Genomic DNA, 20,671 nt, shown 5'->3' on the forward strand with positions numbered 1-20,671 from the left:
CCCTGTGTGTTTCTGTGCAGGGCAGGCAGAATCAAAGATGCTGTAGACTTGAGCCTGTAGGCCTAGAGGAATGCTTACAATTTATTTACAACCTCTAATGAGTGGTTGGAATCATGGAATGGAATGGAATCCCATTACCATGTAAATCAAACACACTACTTTATCTATTTGAAAGAACCAAAGAAAAAAAACCTTTTGAAAGTGTGATTGTACAGATTATATCATTTTGACTCTAGATTCTAGAAACAAGAAACAAGAGTAGATTCTACCACTTTCAGAATCAGTTATGTAAAAAAGGAACAGCCTCTTTAGCATCTGGAAGCAGTCTGGGTTGGTGGTTCCGTTCGTATTGACTTGCTCTGCAGGTCTTGTGAGTCGGTTCCTTCTTTTCATTCAACTTTGATCAAGAGGGATTTTTTTTTTTTTTAGATCAGTGACTTACTTAGATCTGTGTATTACTAAATGAGAGCAGACGGTACTGACACCACAGATAGCCACAAATGTGTTAACTAAAAAAGACGAGAGTAAACGTGTGCCTTTTTAAAAACACTTAAAAACACTTAAAACTACTAGACTAATTAGTGAAACCAGACAAACAAAGCACGAAGGCACAAGAACACTATTAAGTAGTCCACATTTTTATGAATGAATGACTTTTATCATGGATGGATGTTGTATTTGTATCCAACATGTATGCCCCTACATAATGGACTGGATGAAAATAACAAAGAATGAATTCCCTATTAAATCCACTATATTGCACCCTATTACTACTTGCTGCATGTTGCAGTAAGCCTCTTAGGAAGTTGTTTTGTTGCGTTTCGAGAACAAACAGAGGGTCAGCTCTGTTGCTATCTTGTCTTTCCAGTTAGTTTTGACCGCCCCAGCACAATTAAAATGCCTGTCTTCAGGACATCACGTAATGTTGCTCGTCCTAAACAGAGAACAAAGTTTGAGGCCATGTTGGAGCCTGGAGTATCATGGTACATTCCTAAAGCCTCACCTATCATCCATATTGATCCCTGCATACGGAGTACCACAACAGGCTTAAGATTTCATAGGGAAACAGGGTTTCAACCCAAAACTGACAACTCATAGTAGCCTTTGACCCAGTAGCCACTTGTCCAGTCAAAAGTGCAAATGAGTCAACTTAGAGCATCACCAGTCAATCCTCCCATCAAGATCAGGGAGAGGACTGGTTGTCTGGCAGCTCTAGTTTTTTAAATTGTCGTCATCCAATCATTTTTTTAAGAGAGGACAACGACAGGGCCCTTTGCTCCAGTGACTTCGGCTGTCGGCGTGCGTCAGTGCAGACTCCATGCTTGTTGCACGTAGGCCTGTGCTTGTGTGATCACGTTCAGACACACACACACACACACACACACACACACACACACACACACACACACACATATGCAGACACCCTTGGCTCTTGACCGAGACTTCACACACAGCCATTCCTCATTGGGAAAGAGCAGTGGCGTCTCCCACTTTATGAAATGTATTTGAGACCTCTCACCCAAAAGCAAAGGTCAGGGCCCTAAACGAGTCATGATACAACTAACTTCTCTCCAGTGTTTCTGCAGTCCGACATTTCTTTTGTCCGGGGCTTACTGAAAGCCCGTTAGTCAGTACCTGTAATTGTGCTGTAACACTGCTCTAGCAGTCATCATGGGTTTAACCAGGTTGGGAAAGGCCTTAGTTGCACAGCTGTTCTGTGTAGACATGCCTACTGACAGTGACAGTGTAGATGTACGGTTGTTGGGGGGAGAGATTCGGTGAGTTACAGAGTGAACAAGACCCAGCATACAGTCCCCATGACTCACTCACTTGCTCATTGAGCTGCGTCTTTCGCAAACCAAAACCTTCATACCTCCTTCAAAGGTTCCCATGGCTGAGGCGCACTTGATCATCTTTGAGCAAGCTCTTCAACCACAAGGGTGGAATATTTAGCAGGTGACTAATGTCAACCCTGGTCCACACCCTGGTCTTAAACCCAATTTTTTGTGAATACATAGCTATTTCACAGCACATATTTTTTGTGTTATGCATCTGAGGTATGTACTGTGATACAATGAGGTTATCTTATAGATGTCATTGGTTAAAAGAGTTCATGAGCATTTTTCCATTAGTTGCGATTTTTTGACAGGACTGCGTGAGTGATTGCTATTGTTGATTCTGTGGCATTGATTTGATTTGTCATCACTTGTTTGTTCGGCAGAGGATAAAGGTGGACATGCCAGGTCACTGGAACCTGTCAGTGCAGGGTGACCATCAAAATGGTTATTCAAACACACTGCTGACCAAGTAGAGTATCCGCCATGCTAAGGCAGGGCACATCTGTTTTGGGAAAAAATGTCAAAGTTAAGAGTTATCATTCAATGCAGACACACTGTTGTTTTTGGACATCTTTTTGGTGAGACTTTTCTTTTTAGTGTTCTAGCTCAATGGAGTTCTTTTTTTTTTCACCTCCGTCTGGCCTTGCATGTGAAGCACATTTACATTAGTATAATTTCTGCAGAATAATAACCCTCTGTGCAGTTGCTCAACAGATCCCCACATCAAACATGCATACACTGTACTCATATTTTTTGTTTATCACACCTCTTAACAACTGGCATTATCTGTTGAGGGGTGGGGATGGTGGGCCGCTAGAGCTGGGTAGAGAATGTGTGATGTCGTATTTCAATTCACAAATATATAGCATGTCTTCGTCTTTTCATGAAAATGTAGGTAAACCCAGTTTTAAACATGCATATAGATTGTCTTGAAAGAGGTTGTATGAAAAGAAGTTGGAAACTAAACTTCTGATGCAAATGTATGGAAAATTGTTTATTCAGGGTGTCTCTGTTCAATTGTGATTAACGTACTTGTTTAACATGTGTTGTTGAGACTAAAACTCAAGCGTAGTAATGCTGTAGTCACCCACTGTCTTCAAATTAACTGCTAATAACTGCTTACTCAAAACCAAGTGTAATGTAATGTTCCTCGGAATCAAGTAAGTTAAATATGAATTCTTCTTTACCAGGAAATCTGCCTAATATACATAACTTTTCCTTCGAACATTTCTATGGAATGGAATCGAGGGCCAGATAACATGGAAAGGAGCTCACAGCTGTAGCCTGACCCAGAGAGTGATTTCCAAACAATTTTAGTCTGCTGGTGAGCAGAATATTGTGCCAAATGATCAGACATATTGCCTCAGTGGGAGAGCATCTCCTAGACTGACTGAAAGTCAGCCAGCTGGGTATATTAGTGTAAAAGCTCTTTGGCTTTTTGCACACAGACTCACAAGCGCCTTTTCAGATTTACTTACTCAGCAGCTGCTTTTTTTTGCGAAACGGCAAAAGAAAAAGAAAACATAAAAGCAAAATGAATTGTAAGGCTAAAATGTTGTGGTTACTTATTAATCAGTCACCTTTAGCAGCTTCTTAGACCATTTTATTGCTGGCATTATGGGATGGAGAGTTGTCACGTAGTGCCCTGCTGACAACACATTTCCTGATATTAAAGTCAGTGGTGGAAACAAAAAATAATTGTGAATGAACTTTCCATGGGGTTAAGCAACTGCTGGGAACATCCCATAATAGTATGGAGTGGTAGTAAATTGCGTCAGTGGCGACTGAAGCACTGTTCCTGGTTTCCATGGATAGACATTATCAGGTCCCCACAGGCACAGAGGGCTAGGCTCTTAACAAGCGCACTATTCTGCAGCGCGACACTGAAAAGAGATTGGCCTCTTTCTCAGAATTGTGCGGGTTTGGGTTACGAGCATAGAATGCTATCTCTGTCGCACATTGGTGGAGGCGCGCTTGTGGTTTTCTCCACCTCAGCCGTGCGCGGTTCTCCTTTCCTCAGAAGTTTATCTCCGCGCCGTGTGTTTTCTAAGTAGGCCCAGCTCGGCTCTTCCTCTTTCTGAGGCCGGGGGGGAGGATTTCACATCAGCGATGGGCCGAGAGGCGGAAAAGGTCACAGGATGACTTCTTGTTCGATTGAGAAACTGGCCTCTGAGGACTACATGGAGGCAGTGGTAGAGTGCGACTTCTCCTATGGGGGGCCAGACGCGTGACTGACCTTTTAGTCATCCAGACCTTACCTTGTCCAGTATTGCATTGGCCTAGATTGTGGTGAGCAGGACTGAATGTGGGCACGTGAGGGCTGAATCCCTGGGTTGACCTTATAATGGTTCACTGAATTTCCCGTTCTGAAAAAGTGAGGGTTAATCATAAAATAGGCCGCAAGCTACATGCCAGCAGTGTCAATGAGCGGAAGACTTTGATTAGTTCATACCAAAGCCCTGTTGAAAGAACATGTAGTCTTTTTTCATTCCTTTAGGTTTTTTCATGTCAACATACTTCAGATAGCTGAATAAGATGGAATTAAGAGACACTTCACACTCACAAGTAATTAGCGTCAGCTTGAAACAACTTTTTCACTTGTTGGTGCACATTTTTTTTTTGGAAACCATGTTGCTTGATACCCATGTGTTTTCTGACTCATAGGGTGTGAGTGAACTACTGTCACGTAGTAGGTGTGCTCACAGGTGGAATGAAACAATATGGTCAGGATTTACTGGAGATGAGTCACATTAATGCAAAATACATTGTGGGGGGGGGGAATCCCTGTCATGACCACCCATGCAGTGAGCGAAAAGAGCACTGGTGTGTGTCACCCAGGTCCTGCTCGCCCATGCACACACACACCTCAGTGCCGTCAAACGAAAAACAAAAAACGAGACGGAAATTACACACGGTTCCACTCCTCACCCTGAACCAAACATTCCAACCAGGTTCTTCCCCTCCACTCATTTTTACCCAAGCAGGTTAAAACCCTGTTGTATAATGTGGAGAAATGAAATTGTTTTGGTATTTTTGTTCCACGCCACTTCACCCACCACTTGAGGTCCAGCCCATGCTGTACACTCAGACATGTCCTTTTAATTACTGCGCTGGCTTCTTCCTACATTTGTTTGGGCTTGTTTCTCCATAGGAATGAAGTCATGCGTGGTTGAGCCGATTGAGAATCCGGCAGTCTGGTCTTGCCAAAAAATGTGACCCGCCTCTGTTTATGTCCGGAACAGATGGGCACCTTCGGGGTAACACGCTACAAGGAAACGCTCCTCTGAACAGGCACCTGGTCTACCTTAGCCAAGGGGAAAGTCAGCATGGTGTTCTATTCATTTTTCGCCCACAATATCTGCCAGGCTCATGCAACAACAACAACTGGCATTCCTTTTGCGTTAATGAACACTTTTATACTCACCTCTCTGAGGAAATCATGCAGTAGCCAAGGCAATATCAAATAGTGACTAGTACAGTCTCCCCAGTAGCCACTGGGACATGGAACTTTCCTTAGGTTGGAAGCAAGAAGCTTAAAACTTTTGGGTGTCTGTTAAATGTTTTCAATTCCCGTCAAAACATTTCTTCTTAGTGTGACCTTTCATAATTGGGCCATTTTTGTTTCAAAGTTATATTTAGATTTTTGTGTCCCTTCCACTTTTTCAATACTGTCTTTAACTTTGAAATTGAAAATGGCACTGTTTAAAAAAAAAAAAAGTTTGTTTGCACTCAGTCACCTCTTCGCTGAACTAGATTTCTGCATGCTGCCGCCTTTTTCAGGCCGCTGCTGCGAAAGAGGAAATTGACTAAGATTCTCAGAATTGTAGTGTGCTGTTGGTCATGTGACTTGTTGGAAGTAGCTGCGGCGGGGGGGCCTCATTTGCAAACCGCACCCGCGACTCTTCGCGGAGCGACAGATACAGAGAGATGAGATGCCCACACTACTTTGTTTACATCTGTTGCATCTTCAGCTGTCACTCAACCATGCCTCCCAAAGCCCGCCAAAAATGTGCTGAAAGCGCTTTAATAAGGCTGCAGCTGGGCCGTCGTGCTCCTCAAGTATTACCTAGAACTAACAATACCCTCTGCCTCCTAAAAATGTGTTGCAATTAATGTTGTAGAATCAAAAGTAGACGATGGGTTTTAATGTCTGAGTTTAAAAGCATGCTGTTTCAGGGTAATCATGATGTGAGGTACAGGTGGGTCATCTTGCCTAATTGGTGCCCAGCAGAATAAAGCGTTTATAGTTTTTGTATACTTAATAAATAAACATCTTTGTATTTTATTTGTTTTCCGCACAGCTGATCAAGTATATGGAGACCAAGATATGCACGAAGTTGTTCGCAAGCACTGCATGGATTACTTGGTAAATGATCTTGCACTCGCTGGTTGTCCAAACATTCTGCTGCAATATCGGCCCAAAGATCCACTTTTGTTTTTGAATTGTTGTTAAAGCTTGAACCTTAACCAAAATGTACTGGCTTAATTTCAGACGAAAAATGCAGACTACTTCTCAAATTATGTGACAGAAGACTTCACCACATACATAAACAGGAAGAGGAAAAACAACTGCCACGGGAACCATATTGAGATGCAGGCGATGGCTGAGATGTACAATCGACCTGTGGAAGTTTACCAGTATGGCACAGGTATGGATGCAAAGGGTTGTGCCTCAGCCGGACCTCTGACAAAAAAAAGGACATATAAAATGTAAAAGGAATACAAAAGAAAATGAAACACACCAGCCAAATACAATAAACATAAAACATAAAAGGAATGACAATTAAAAGGTCAAAACTAAAATCAAAACACCTAGGACAATGAACATGATGAACAATGAAATGACAATGATGACAATGAAAAATCTAGAAGAAAAAGAAAATGGCTAAGAAGACAATGGAATTAAACCGCCAATAAAATAAAACACAATAAAAGAACAACAAATCAGGCTTTCTGGAACTAATATGCACCTAAAAGGGACACATAGTTAAAAACATAGTTAAACACAAAGTTAAAACCTAGTGTATAAAAGTTTTTTTGAGTTATGCATATATTATAAAGTTATAAGAAATTTTAAAAATATCCAAGCAGGCAGCAGATCTCAATTCAATTTTATTGAACCATTGAATTGTCTCAAGTTGCTTTACAGAGTATAGGAGGCCTGAACCCCCCAAGGGCAAGCTCAATGGCGACATAAAATGGAAGGCTATTCCATAGTTTAGGCCCAATAACAGTAAAAGCCCAATCACCCTTTAATTTAAATTTAGACCTAGGTCATATTTAGGACCATGAACCCTGAACAGAACATAAGGGCTCAGATACACATACGCGTCTTTTTTCAGGCAGAAACGCTTCAGTAACGCCTTGGCAAAGTGCGGCTGCCAAAACAGAAGCGGTGCGCTTCCCTGCCTTGCGCTGGAAAGTTGAGAATAGTTCAACTTTTAAGCGCACCTAAAAAACGCTTCAAAGACGCAACGCGTGGTGGAGAAGGGGCGCACGCTTTAAATGCGGCGTACCATAGGAATCAATGCATTTGCTCGCGTCCCGTTTTTACAAAAACGCGTATGTGTATCTGAGCCCTAAGGCGTCAGGAGACTTGAAGTATTGGTGGGAGCAAGACCATTTAACAGCCTTAAAAACTAAATCTTTAAATTCATCCTTAACTTTTCTTTGAGCCAATGTAGTGCAGCTGAAACAGATGTGGTGTGCTCAGACCTCTTGGCCCTAGTTAAATCTAGCTGCCCCAAAATAAGAGGGAGAATCTGGATCCAGATTCGTTTTTTTAGGCAAAGGCTGCACCACTATATGCCTTAAAAACTGAAAGATAAACTCCAGATACCAATTGATTTGTTAATAATGTCAAGCACGCTACCACTCACAACATGAAACACCTCCTTTAAAAGACGGGGTGGAATAAAACCTCTGGGGCAAGTTGTAAGTTTTACAGGGGATTAAGTATTACTGTTAAAGCTAGTTTGATTGATGCTGATATTTAGAGAGCAGGGTGGCTGATGACTAATATATTATGCCAACATCAAGTTGTATCATGTTGTCAATGATGTGTCTGTTGCCAGCCCTTGGAAATAATGGTTTCTAGCTTTGGAACCCTGTAAACTACTTAAGCTGATTGAAGGCTTGCTACTTTTACAATTCCCAACTAATGTTATTCGCATTTTCTCACTAAAAGTCTGGAATCAGGACAGTTAACATTGCATAAATGTAATTAAGTGGCCAGTTAAAAATATTCAGCTATGAAAGGTTTTTAGGTTTCCACAGCAGCTACATTGACAAGGCTGCTTGCAGATGTGTCTAAAGAAATGTTTTGGCTGATGCCAATTATCTCAGAATAAAATTGAATTGGCCTGATTAATCAGTCCACCACTATATGGGACACCAGGTCAGTGAGGCAGGAAAGTGACACCACATTAAAATGATCTGGAGTATAGGAGGCATCACATACACAATGATAGGCAGTGGTTGATGTTGATATTGATCTGACCCCGTAAACATTTTTAAACAAAATAATATAAAGGAGAGTGAAGAGGAAGTCGTGCAGCTAGTGGAAAGCTTAAGAAAAGTATTAGTACTGCTGAACAGAACTCGGGGCCTATGGTGGTTTCTCAGATACAGTTTCTGTTAAATAGTAATTTCTGGCTTTTTCAACAGCCTCCTGGTGGTTTTTGGAGCAGTGACTCATGACATGGGACACCTGCAGCTTGTCCTTTTTTTCCATTTGCATTCAGCCCTTTTCAATAGTTCTCTTAATGCTTAATATGAGTGCTCATATCGTAAAATGTCACAAAAATGTTTCAAATGTTACGTCGATAAACTGACTTTTTATATATATGTGTGTGTGTGTGTGTGTGTGTGTGTGTGTGTGTCTGTGTAACTGCGCACTTGGTTTTAGAGACATCACAGTAAAGGCTTCTGTTGTTTTTTTTTGTGCAGAACCAATCAACACGTTCCATGGCATTCATCAGAACCACGATGAGCCAATCAGAGTTAGCTACCATCGGAATATTCACTACAACTCTGTAGTGAACCCCAACAAAGCCACCATAGGAGTAGGGCTCGGGCTTCCTGCCTTCAAACCAGGGGTGGGTACTGTACAGCCACGTAGCACCAAATTTCTCACTGACTACTGACAGAAGTGTTTTTTTCTTACAGCATTCTACACAATTTATTTTCAAAATAAAGTTGTGAGAGAATATAGTGCGGGGAAAGCAACAACGTGAGGTGGGCCGTGGTCTCGATCAAATAAAAAATGCTAAAACATTAACGTGGATCTACAGATAATCAATATTGAAAGCTGCTTTTAAATAATAGTTTTTTTTTTATTCATTTGATGTGGTACCCCACATCATGGGTGTTTTGAAGAGATACACCACAAATGAGTCGTAGCAAGGATACTCCTCGAACATGCCGCCTAGGCTTTGCTGTGGGGTCTGAAATTGACTCACCTGACCGTGATTGACCGCCGACAATGTGATTGGTTTAGAGCACATGGGTGGGACTGATGCCTGTGTTTACTCTTGCACTGCCTATGTTTTTTCAGCAGGATAATCCCCCTAAGAGGTGCAGCACTTTACAGTAGAGTGTTATACGGGGGAAGGTAGTGACACGTGCCAAGGGAGCAGCAAGGTTTTGTACAGTTGGTTTAGAATCAAAAGCTGTGTGTTCCAACCTCTTCAAGTGTTCTTCCTCAGAATGAAGTCCTGGTTCTCAACATGCTGTATTGAATTACTTTTGCCTCAGTCTGGTCTTGTTGTAATAAACATGGTTTTTAATGAAGTAGAAAATATACACACTAGGGATCATAATCGTCAACCTATTTAGACACTCATGATCTGCAATGGTTTAAGCGTTTCAGTTATCATTATACATTTGCCGTGTCAAAAGATCGTAAAACAGTTGTCACCTCTGTGTCATCAAGACACTGAGTGTGGACACCTGACTTGGATAGGCCCTGTGTTTGAGGAGCGGAGAAGTAAGAATTACATGACGGCTCAGCTCATCAAAGCGCCATCAAAGACAGAGGGAGTGTGGTTGGTCCCAGATCCGTCCCTCTTCCAGGGGCACACAAACATGAAAGGGCTGAGGGGCATACCTCAGACAACGGCAACATTCCACACGTCCCTGTCTTTCAGGGAAAGCCTATTAGCAGCACACTGCCTTGTTTATGCTGGAAACATCCTAATGGTAACCCTGCAATGGTCAACAAGCAGTCAAGCATCTGTGCCGAAATGGCCTTTCTGTAATGAGCAAAGACACCCAGTATGCTTCCTCTCCCTTTCACTTGGCCAACCTAAAAGCATTACTGTGTAGGGAAGTGTTCTAAGATCTGGCCCCAGTTTCCCAAATAGTGATTGCTCGCCTGGCCTTTTTTTCCTCCAGTATTTAAACTCCATTTGCCGTATCTCATGTTTGCCAGTGGAAACTTTTCGGAGGCAACAACATTAAATGGCAAAGAGGGAAGCTTTGTATATTATATATTACATTCTCTCTACGAGTACACCAGTGACTGTACAAAATCAACATGCTCCGATAATACCTTGTCTTCTTATCTGGCAAGATTCCAGGAACAAAATTGTCGATAAGCGGAAGAAACCACAGTGTCCACCAGATAAAATGCCAAGCAGCAGACATGTTGGACCATTGTATTGGTCATGAAGTGGCTGATAAAGTTGGTAACATTGGAGTATCTAGAGTACTCGCCGTCCCTCGCAAACACAGACACTGTGGGTCCAGTTTGGGAGGTGTTGTGTGGAGGGCCTGCTGTGGACTGGCCGTATTTGGGTCAGTGAGCTCTTCGTAGCAGCCTGTTTGGCAGGTTACCATGCCATCCATGGGATCCGTAAAAACAACACTTGTTAATCTGCTGGGAAATCATGGACACTAAACGCAAGAAGTTTTAATCTACTAGCACATTTGTACAACACTGGTTCTACTTGGAACTACTGAATGAGGAGTTATTGTTAAACCTTTTTCTGGGCTATCAGCACCATTGCAGTCCTGAGCTTCTAAGGTTTTATTAGAGTTATTCATGTTAAGAAAGCCAAAGAAGCCTTTCTTGGTACAGTAGCTGTGCTTGTCTAGAGATCAGCCAGCATGTCCTGGGGATGTATCTGTCTTATCGTGAAGAGGCTGCCAAGCAGGACTGAAGAAGATCTTTATGTGATCAAAGTGTTCAGTTTCGTACTGCTGTTGGTTGGTGTAAACATCAGTCAGAAATGAAAAACAATTTAAAAAAAAATGAATAAAAAAAAAATCACCTGTTTAGTAAAAGATTGAATAGGACTGATAGAAATAATATTTTTGTTAGGTGTCATGAGCAGCAAGTCAAGTTCCTTTTTTGACACTCATGAAAGTGGAGCTGCCATTGGAAAGATCTGCCAGGATCAACTCCTTGGTTTCTTCATATCTCTCACTTTAAAAGTTATTTTCAGTCTGTTGGCCAGTACTTGTGTCTGGGGCAACGTACAGTTCAGTGAAGGGACACATTTCATCATAAGTCTTAATGTCTGATCTTCACAGTTAGAATTATATTCTCTGGTTGGGTTGAGGAGGAAGACAGGGCAGGATAGAATATATTCTAATGTAGATGTAAAGATGTCCATGCACTGATTTAATAAGCCTATTCTGTCCAAGGCAGTGTTATTGTTGAGCTTCAGATGTTTCTATAGTGTTCCCCATAACTTTCTACATACACTCAGATGTTACACTCCGAGATGAGTGAACACCAACTTTCCTGTGCTTCTCCCCGGTAGTATGCCGACCAGTCGCTGATAAAGAACGCTATCAAGACGTCGGAGGAGTCGTGGATCGAGCAGCAGATGCTGGAGGACAAGAAGAGAGCCACAGACTGGGAAGCCACCAACGAGGCCATCGAGGAGCAGGTGGCTCGCGAGTCCTACCTGCAGTGGCTCCGGGACCAAGAGAAGCAGGCCCGACAGGTCAGAGGGGAGAGAGAGGAGACAGACAGAAGACTGTCCGGGCCTGTACACACTTAGTTCTCCTAGCAGTTCAGTCTGCATAATGTGTAGGATTTACAATTTGTTTTGTTTAATGAATTTGTTTATTTATTCAGTTGGGGTAATTTGTACTTCTGAATTGAACACAATGCAGTTATCTGTGACACTTGTGGTATTTTTTGTCTTAATGGCTAATTTTAAGAGGCTTTTAAGAGGCTCTTGAAGCTGCATAGTTCCCACACTTTCCCTTTTGGCAGTTGTTACCTTAAGCTGGCACTAATTCAGTGAAACAGTCTCAGTCTTGTACCGTTTGACTCCTGAAGCATTTTCCCTAAGGCTTATCTGCAGTATGTGGTAAAAAAAGATCAGTCAGCTCTCATACTTTCAAAGGAGATTAGTCGTTCTATCGCATCATTTTAATTTTGTAGCAAATACATGGCACCTTGTCTCTATTGCGGCATCTTTAAAAACCTTTTGCGGTTCTTTTAGCATCATCAAACAATTTGCCACAATAACTATCGTTAATCCTCTCGTGTGTACAACAAAAGTTCTTACAGGCATGTCATGTCTGTCCCCTCAGCAGGCCTTTTGATAATCATCATGTCATGTTCCTCATCAGAGCATGCTGCTGTCCAAATTAACACTAAAAGGTCTATATCCCTCGTCCGGGATATTTTTATTTTTGAGTTTTCGTCTTAGAGACATAAAAAGACCGACCACGGAAACATTGAACCCTTTTCTAATATTATTGCTGAGGTCTTCTAGAATAGAATCATATATTCCATTTGTGCATCAATGTTTTTAGTTAAGCAAAATGTACAAAAACATCAAGGCATGTCAGACAACTTAGAAAAGTCTAAAAGGCCTTGGACCTTAGTTAAACCCTAAACATGTCAAACTGAAATTTGCTCATAAAAGGCCAATGAATATATCATTCTCTTACTCATTCTACCCACTGTGCATCCATTAGATTTTAGAGCTGGCTGTTTCTATGGAAACATTACGTTCAAGCGGATTGGCTTTTTTTAATACAGGATAGGCATTTCAGTCATATCCCTGCCACGTTTAGCTCTATAGGCTACCCCGTTCATTTTTCCCCACACTGGCCTGTATCCTCCTATATTGTCTTTGGTGTAACTGCTGCATTTAGGTGTCCATGTGTCTCCAAGAAACAGGGCCCTACCCTGCATACCACTTTTTAATGTTTTTTATTTCTTTTCTTTATAACCACATATTTTCAAAGTGTTTATTGTTTGTTTGTTGGAAGTGTTCTGAGTGGTGTGTATTTGTACGTGTGTGTCTAACTTCCCTTCGCATTTTGCGCAGCCTCGTAAAGCCAGTGCCACCTGCAGCTCTGCCACCGCTTCTTCCTCCAGTGGCCTAGAGGACTGGAGTGCCCGCTCCCCACGCCAACGCAGCTCCGCACCCTCCCCCGAGAACCCCGACCCTCCCCACTCAGACACCGCTGCTAAACCCCCCTCCCCGGCCGGAGCCGCCCTGGCGATTTCCAAACCCCCCTCACCTTGCGCACCAGGTGAGCATGACTCTGAAGAGCCCGTACAAATGTGAACTCCGATACAACTTTGAAAATGTGAATGCAAAGTTGTCGTAGGGGAACATATCAGTAAATATCTCACTGTGTCACGGTGCCACTAGGTTCTAATTTACACCAGGTTAATGGGTCTTGCAAACATTACAACTAGTAACTACTAACATTAACATTAGCAGTTCTAGTTCTGAACTCATGAAAGGTTCTGAACCATGGTGGAAAAAACTTCTGGTTGGATAGTTTCCTTGTGGAGTTCTTAGGCCAGGTGTTGCTGAGGTTACAGGTGCTCATGTGCTCACAGGCCAGTGTGAATGTAGTAGTCTTCTCAGCTCACAGGAGGGGATTTCTGACCCTGGGCTCTTGTGCTGCAGGTCCCAGTAACCAGGTGTGCGTCGGCCCTGACAGGCCCACCTCCTCCTCTTTGGTGTCTTTGTACCCTGCGCTGGAGTATCGTGCCATTATGCAGGAAATGTCACCCACTGCCTTTGGTGAGGCACGCTCCCTAGCATCCAGTCTATCCAGTTCATTCATAAAGATTTGAATCTACTGACAAATACCATTTTGCTTTACACTTCCTGGCACTTCTTGTCAAGTTATGTTAAGAGTTGGCATAAGCCTTTTTTTCTCAAGGATATATTTATGTAAAGGATTCAGCATTAGATCAGTGTCATATCAGACTTTGTGGAAAGGTCTATTTGCTGTGTGAATGAATGATGGTGTAACTCTGATTCATTGTCCGATATGAAAGAGTTCTGCTAAGAAAGGAAGGAAATGATAGAGCAGTACAAACTGGAGAGATCAGATCACCCTACAACCTGATGAACCTAAAGCAACCTGACCCTGCCTGTTTTAGTAATAGATGCATAGTAGTGGTGATGGTGCTTCGTTTTTGAGTCAAGCTGCATAGTTTCACATAGGCTAGCACCTATGCCCTACTTGCCCTGCTCACCAAGTATTGCTTTCCCTCTGAAGAATAGCACATATATGTATACACGCAAACAGTTTTGGTTACTGAAAGCCATACCGTTTCACACTGCTGATGTGTCGTTAGTTGGCTATTTAAGTAAATACTAACCTCAGTGATGATACTGTTGGTAAGAATGCATATTGCCATATAAACGTCATAACTTTGAGCCATTTGAGCTATGTAGAATGAATGTACTTTTATTGAAGCATTCACTGGCTGCTTTTCACTCCACTGACTTGTCTTACTATATCTGTCAAAGAAGAAGTAACAACATGGGATTCTTGCCTTTTAACCATGAAAGATTTTCTTTGTGTAGGGTGGTATTTATCTATTTTCATGAACATTAAACATGTGTTTTCTCCTCCAGGTCTGACAGACTGGGAAGATGATGAGATTTTGGCCTCCGTCTTGGCAGCTTCACAACAAGAGTACCTCGACAGCATGAAGAAAAATGCAATGCATAGAGAGCCCTCTCCGGACAGCAGTTGATGGAGGGATCCGCATAGAGAGGGCAGAACAGGAGACCAATCCTGTCTTTTCCTTCACTCGTTCTCTATCTCCAACTTTACCTCTCCTCATCCACCAATAAAGACCCTTCATTATCAGACTCTCCAACCCCCCCTTCTTTCTAATAACATTGACACCATCATTGGACTTCTTTAGGTGCATGTTAAAAAACACACACACACACACACACACACACACACAAATATAATTTAAAAAACAAGGAAAAGCCTAGTTAAGATGTCATGTCAAGTCATACATTATACTCTTAATGATTAATATAAGCTTGTTTTGTTTAATTGTTTTGGATGAAAATACCTTTTTTTCTGGGAATAATAAAGGATTTCTTGACTTCTGTTGTTCTTAGTTCTGTGGGTTATTAGGAAATTGTTTTATCTTGCTTAAGATCAGAAGTGTAAGATCAATGTGCATCTAGCAACATAGCAGACAATTTGTATACATTTGGATAAGGCCACGCAGCATGACAGTATTTGTTTATTTTCATATTTTTTCAACCATTAATCTCAATTAGAAAAGTCACTGTTTGGAGCACCGCACATCTCCCGTCAAGAAGGAGCACATGAATTGCTTTATTAACACCCAGCGGTGTTTGAAGACGCACAGCAGGTATCATGATTACTGGAAGTTACCTTAATAACAAACAGATGGCCAAATAATAAGCCCGTGGGAAACTCCAATTTGAAATATGTAGCCTACAGTGTTGGTGTTACGTTGTCTTTGACCAGGTGGTATCAGACACGGAGGAGTTTCCCTTCAGACACAGGTGTAGATAGAGATGATTTGATCGTTCTTGAAAAAAAGGCAAAGCTGAATACGATTCCTCTCTTTCCTGATCAAAGGCGCGCGCTATTATACTGGAAGCTTATTTCAGCAGTTGAAAAAAACCAAACATTGTCTCATTAATATTCATATATTTAAATATTGGTGCATTGTGATTGGAAGACTGTTCAAAATACTGTAAAGGATATGATTCTGATTGGCTAAGGTCCTCTACCTGGGCGTGTTTACTAATGTAAACTTAAAACAGCAACAAACTTTGAGCGTACACCATTCTGTCATGTGTTCACATGGTTAACATCGAGCTTATGTCTAAGTGATTTTAAATGGCGCTCTGGTGGATGTACTAGATTGAAGTTGGTCGAACTTGGATGTTATCCTGAAGCCTAGGTTCAGTTTGTGTATTTTTTCAAATTTTCCAAAAGCCGAACAAAGATGTTGGACAGCCTCATTGTTGATATCCATTTGGAACAGGCAGAGGATATGAGAGTTAAAATTGGTAAGTTGGAAGCTTTCTTTTTCTAAGTAACTGTTGAGCTATTGAACTGTTGTTAGTAGCACGTTTGTCGGGATTAATTCGCCTTTACTGGCCTGTTCTTACCCCGATTTACGTGTCTAGGATTTACACAATTGTACACACACGCTTAACGTAGCTATCGATGTCGATAGCCTAACGTAACCTATCCATCGCTAGTTAGCTTCATTTGACTTGACTGTCAGCTGTAACTACAACTGTGACGGCGATATAGACGGCAGATAGAATTACTTGGTTTAGGCATAATTTCGAAACGAAAAAACCTTTACAGGCTATTTTACTGTTAGAGGTATTCTTAGACGTAGGCTATTGATCATGTATTCATGTTCAGCAACTCAACTCTGTCCTCTTCCCGCAAACAACAGGCAAAGAGCCCTTTGAGAAGCAGTATCAGCTTGGCTCGCTTCTGGGAAGCGGTGGTTTCGGGTCCGTCTTTGCTGGCCAACGCATCTCAGACGGCTTGCAGGTGGGTGTGGGAGATTCCCCAGAAGAGAAAACTGTCTTATTTGTTTCGTTAGGATAGGACAACTGAAACTATTTTGGTTATATTTTTCTTTCCACGTGTATCTAATTAACGTATACATTTCCTTCCATTGTAGGTTGCGATAAAACAGATATCCTGTGATAGGGTACAGCAGTGGGCGAGACTGGTAAGATTTTTTTTTTATAAATATGTAGTTTTTAGATTTCTTTTTAGTTGTTTGTTTTTATCCATATTTTATTGTCTCAAAGTAAAGTCCGCTTGCACATTAATGGTGCATTGCTCCCTCTGGTGGTGGGAAAATAGCGGGAAGAAAAAACCCAACCGTATCTTTCGTGACGTAGCAATGACGCGTTTCCCAAAACAATGTTTACGAAACACAGACGTATTTCCCCCATGAAAAAAAAATCGTGTAAATAACCCTATTTGATAATGCGTAACTTTCGTTTTTCTATTTAATTCATCGTGAGCTTAATTTAGTAAATAGTGTTGTTATATCATTTTAATTATTACTGTATTATTACAGAATAATTTCTACCTGAATTATTAAATCTGGCACTATTACACAGCTATGAACAAAATGTACAAACTAATCATATTCAACACATCTCTTGCTCACAAATGCTTAAGTAATCAAGGTCTCCCTATCTCCTTGTTACAGCCTGATGAACCAAACCCTGTTCCCATGGAGATTGCTCTGCTTCTGCGTCTGGGGGGTGGGCCAAGCTCAGCCAAAACTCATAGTGGGGTCATTCAGATGTTGGATTGGTTTGAGCTGCCAGGACGTGGGTTTCTTATCATCTTTGAGAGGCCACAGCCCTGCCAGGACCTATTCGACTTCATCACAGAGAGAGGAAGTCTGGAAGAGAACATTGCCCAAAGGTACAGTTGAATTTTTATTTGATTGTCAAGTAGTTTGGTTCTCCATTTGACAAACTAATATTTTTTTGTTTTGGAAGTCAATGACATGGTCTGACATTTGTGACTTGTTTTTCAGGTTTCTGAGGCAGATAGTTCAGGCACTGCAGTTCTGTGACTCCCGGGGGATTGTACACAGGGACATAAAAGATGAAAATGTTCTTGTGGACACCCGCACTGGAAACGTCAAGATCATTGACTTTGGATCTGGTGCTCTCCTCAAAGACAGTGATTACTCAGATTTTGAAGGTAAGTTGAACCTCAAATCATCAGCAAAATCATGACCGTCACATCATCTCACTCATCTCACATCACCTCATCTCACTTAAGCATGAAACACACAACTAGTGCTGCCTTGCTTACAAGTTTCCCTTTATTCGTTCTTCTGTTCCAGGTACAAGAGTCTACAGCCCTCCTGAGTGGATACTTCACCAAAACTACCGTGCCGTGCCTCTCACCGTGTGGTCACTTGGAGTACTCCTCTTTGACATGGTCTGTGGCGACATCCCTTTTGAAAGAGACAGAGACATTGTGAATGCCAAGCCCAGTTTCACCAAACGCATCTCCAAAGGTGAGCACTCTTAGCCTGATGTACTGCAGGAAATAAAACAGTCCTTATGCCTAATGACGCTCTCTGTCATTTTCATGACTCTGACCCCAAGATCTTATTTTGCTTCTTTTCCAGAGTGCCAGCATTTGATTCTTTGGTGCCTATCGTATAGGCCAGAGGACCGGCCATGTTTGGAGGAAATCTTACTACATCCTTGGATGGAGACCTGCGATGATATTGGAGACTTGTCAGTGGAGAAGAATATCACACAAAGCCTCTAATTTCTGGATAACTTTAGGCAGTTAGAGAAATTGCACATGCCCAGCTTGTGTTTTTCTCATGGAGTGTAGACTGTGCTTTAGGATCATTCTATTTGGATAAGACACAGTGATCAGCTAGTCCAAGCTGTATATGCCTTGATTGAATTACCAATATGTGGGCCTAGCACAATGTGCAGGGTGAATTTAGGTGTTAAATTATTATGTGGAATTGTTGAAATCAGAAGATTCTTTATTTATTAGGGAGTTTTATTTTGTTACTTATTTATTTTTTAGAGTGTTGACATTTAGGTTACTTTCTTGAAGATCCATGGTATGGATTCTGTTTATGGAAATTCGCATTCTTCCTGTTGAATTTCAAGTTCAGGCAAAGAATGTTGCCATTCATTTGCCTTCAGACCTGATACTTTGTTAAGACCTGGTTTTACAGGTTGTTGTATCAATAGAATTTCCACCTTGTTTTAAGAGGTAACAAAGACCAAGGATCCTGTTTCATTCTCCCACCTCCCTTAACAATAATGCAGAGCACTACTGATCCACCTTAAAAAAAACTTGCTGTATGTTAGAGCTTAGGAGTGGAAACACTGGACTTAAAAGGAGATTCCTTTTGCTACTGAAAATCTTGTAGGTTGTTTCTTGTTAAAACTACAATATTAGTTTGGGTATGTCCCTGCAACATCACCAGCAAGGACCCAGAGTTTTGTTTTAAATGATATTTCCAAAATTCTGATTTTCAGTACAACATAAGGGCCGACCATAAACACTCAGGAAGAACAAAGAGCTCTTGCTCAACCCAGAACTAAGAATGGTCCAAAGGGCCAACAGGGTTAATTACTATCTATCTGGGTATAGCGAAGGAGCGTTTAAATGTATTTGATCTGATGTTTGTCTGGGTTGGATACGTTACAGGTTAATTTGGTCAATGTTTGGTCAAGTTTATAATGAGAGCTATGTTGTGTTCATTGGACACCATTTAATATTTTTGTATTTTGAATTGCAATCGGTTGTAGTCTTTTTTCAAACTCTTTTAATTTATGTTTCATTTGTGTGTTAGAAGTGCCTGTGTTAGCCCCGATACTTTGAGAAGTTGGAGGGAATTGAACAAAACCAATGTTACCATTATTTTTAAAGTTATTTTTTAAAATCTGGGCTGTTTAGCCATGGTTGCAATAACTTTTCATTAATACTGTGTATTGTTTACTGTAAATATTCAATTGTCAAGGTAATTTTATTTATTTTAAATAAGATTTTTACCTGAATGTTTTTTTCTGTAAGTACAGAGTTTGTAAATAAAGCAATATTTGTTATTGTTAAATTAGATTTCTCTGTGTGTTTTGTCCCTATGCAATAACAAACTACAGTACAGCTTTATGAACACTCACAGCATCCAGTTAGTAGTTACATATTTGATGAAGAAACAGAAATAAGCTTTTAATGAAGAAGCTGTAGTAAACGTATCTTAATTTGTCAAGCCAGTTGCTAAAATGTGTAAAATGCCTGAAAGCAAGTGGCAGCATGCAGTACATATTTGTGCTGATTAATCGAATATATTAAACCAAAGCACGTTTTTTCTTTCAATTTTATTTTGGTCCCTTATAAAAACAGCCACAGACCAACTCATTGGCATCCAAAATGAAGGTTATATTAAATAGGTGCCATAGATGTATTAATTTAATCACACAACTCAAACATTATAGTGTTACGCAGGTTTGAGAAATAGGCACCCACCTTACACTTTGTTGCAAAATTATTACTGTAGACCCTGTCTTAGGGTCCCTCTGCTTAGAAAAAAATAGTTTGTTCACCAGCAACAATAACAAGTGGTCATTAGTTTATGAAACCACATATTTTTTGACTGTTAATAAAATATGGCACATTTAAAAGCAAAACACAAAGTCTCAGCCCATTTCTGAAATTGTATTGGTATCTGAGAACAACAAACATTACCAAACAACCTTTGGCCACCCTATCAAAGCTTGATTATTTCAATGTTCTAGAAAAGGCTGATGGGAATCCATTTAATAAGGTGCAAGGAGTGGTAGCAGCAAGATCCTCCAGAGACTTTATGTGATTATTTACCTTCCCTCATTGTCTTTCAGCTTATCTTACATAAAGGAAATGGATAAGGTAAACACTATGTCTGAATTAGTTGGTTAAACACAACAATATTATGTTTTAAAGAGAGATATAAGACTAGTTTTTATCATACAAATGTGAGGTGTTTTGTTTACAGTATAGCAGACACACAGCCACACACACACATCTGTTTTGTGTGGACTGCA

The 20,671-nt window shown here is 41.0% G+C and overlaps 2 protein-coding genes across 3 annotated transcripts in view; both read left to right on the forward strand.

The window, feature by feature from the left end:
- The window catches only part of otud5a (OTU deubiquitinase 5a), a 24,724-nt gene extending 9,536 nt beyond the window's left edge, over positions 1-15,188 (forward strand). Inside the window, exons 3-9 of one of the 2 annotated variants that reach the window (XM_080853668.1) lie at positions 6,140-6,204; positions 6,331-6,487; positions 8,787-8,935; positions 11,606-11,791; positions 13,136-13,343; positions 13,730-13,846; positions 14,693-15,188. In XM_080853668.1, coding sequence (XP_080709794.1) covers positions 6,140-6,204; positions 6,331-6,487; positions 8,787-8,935; positions 11,606-11,791; positions 13,136-13,343; positions 13,730-13,846; positions 14,693-14,814 — 1,004 coding nt within the window. In that variant the 3' untranslated portion in view covers positions 14,815-15,188. The remainder of the gene's footprint in view (positions 1-6,139; positions 6,205-6,330; positions 6,488-8,786; positions 8,936-11,605; positions 11,792-13,135; positions 13,344-13,729; positions 13,847-14,692) is intronic. The other variant, XM_080853669.1, reaches the window with a different exon arrangement.
- Positions 15,189-16,062: 874 nt separating this feature from the next.
- pim2 (Pim-2 proto-oncogene, serine/threonine kinase) lies at positions 16,063-19,458 on the forward strand (the record flags this gene model as incomplete). Its single annotated transcript, XM_080853274.1, has 7 exons — positions 16,063-16,126; positions 16,528-16,628; positions 16,762-16,812; positions 17,305-17,525; positions 17,641-17,810; positions 17,956-18,132; positions 18,247-19,458. The coding sequence occupies 7 exons, from the start codon at positions 16,063-16,065 to the stop codon at positions 18,390-18,392; spliced, it is 930 nt and encodes a 309-aa protein (XP_080709400.1). The 3' UTR covers positions 18,393-19,458.
- Between the last annotated feature and the right edge of the window lie 1,213 nt (positions 19,459-20,671).

Source organism: Sprattus sprattus (assembly GCF_963457725.1).
Source record: "Sprattus sprattus genome assembly, chromosome: 16".
In the NCBI taxonomy this organism is placed as follows: domain Eukaryota; kingdom Metazoa; phylum Chordata; class Actinopteri; order Clupeiformes; family Clupeidae; genus Sprattus; species Sprattus sprattus.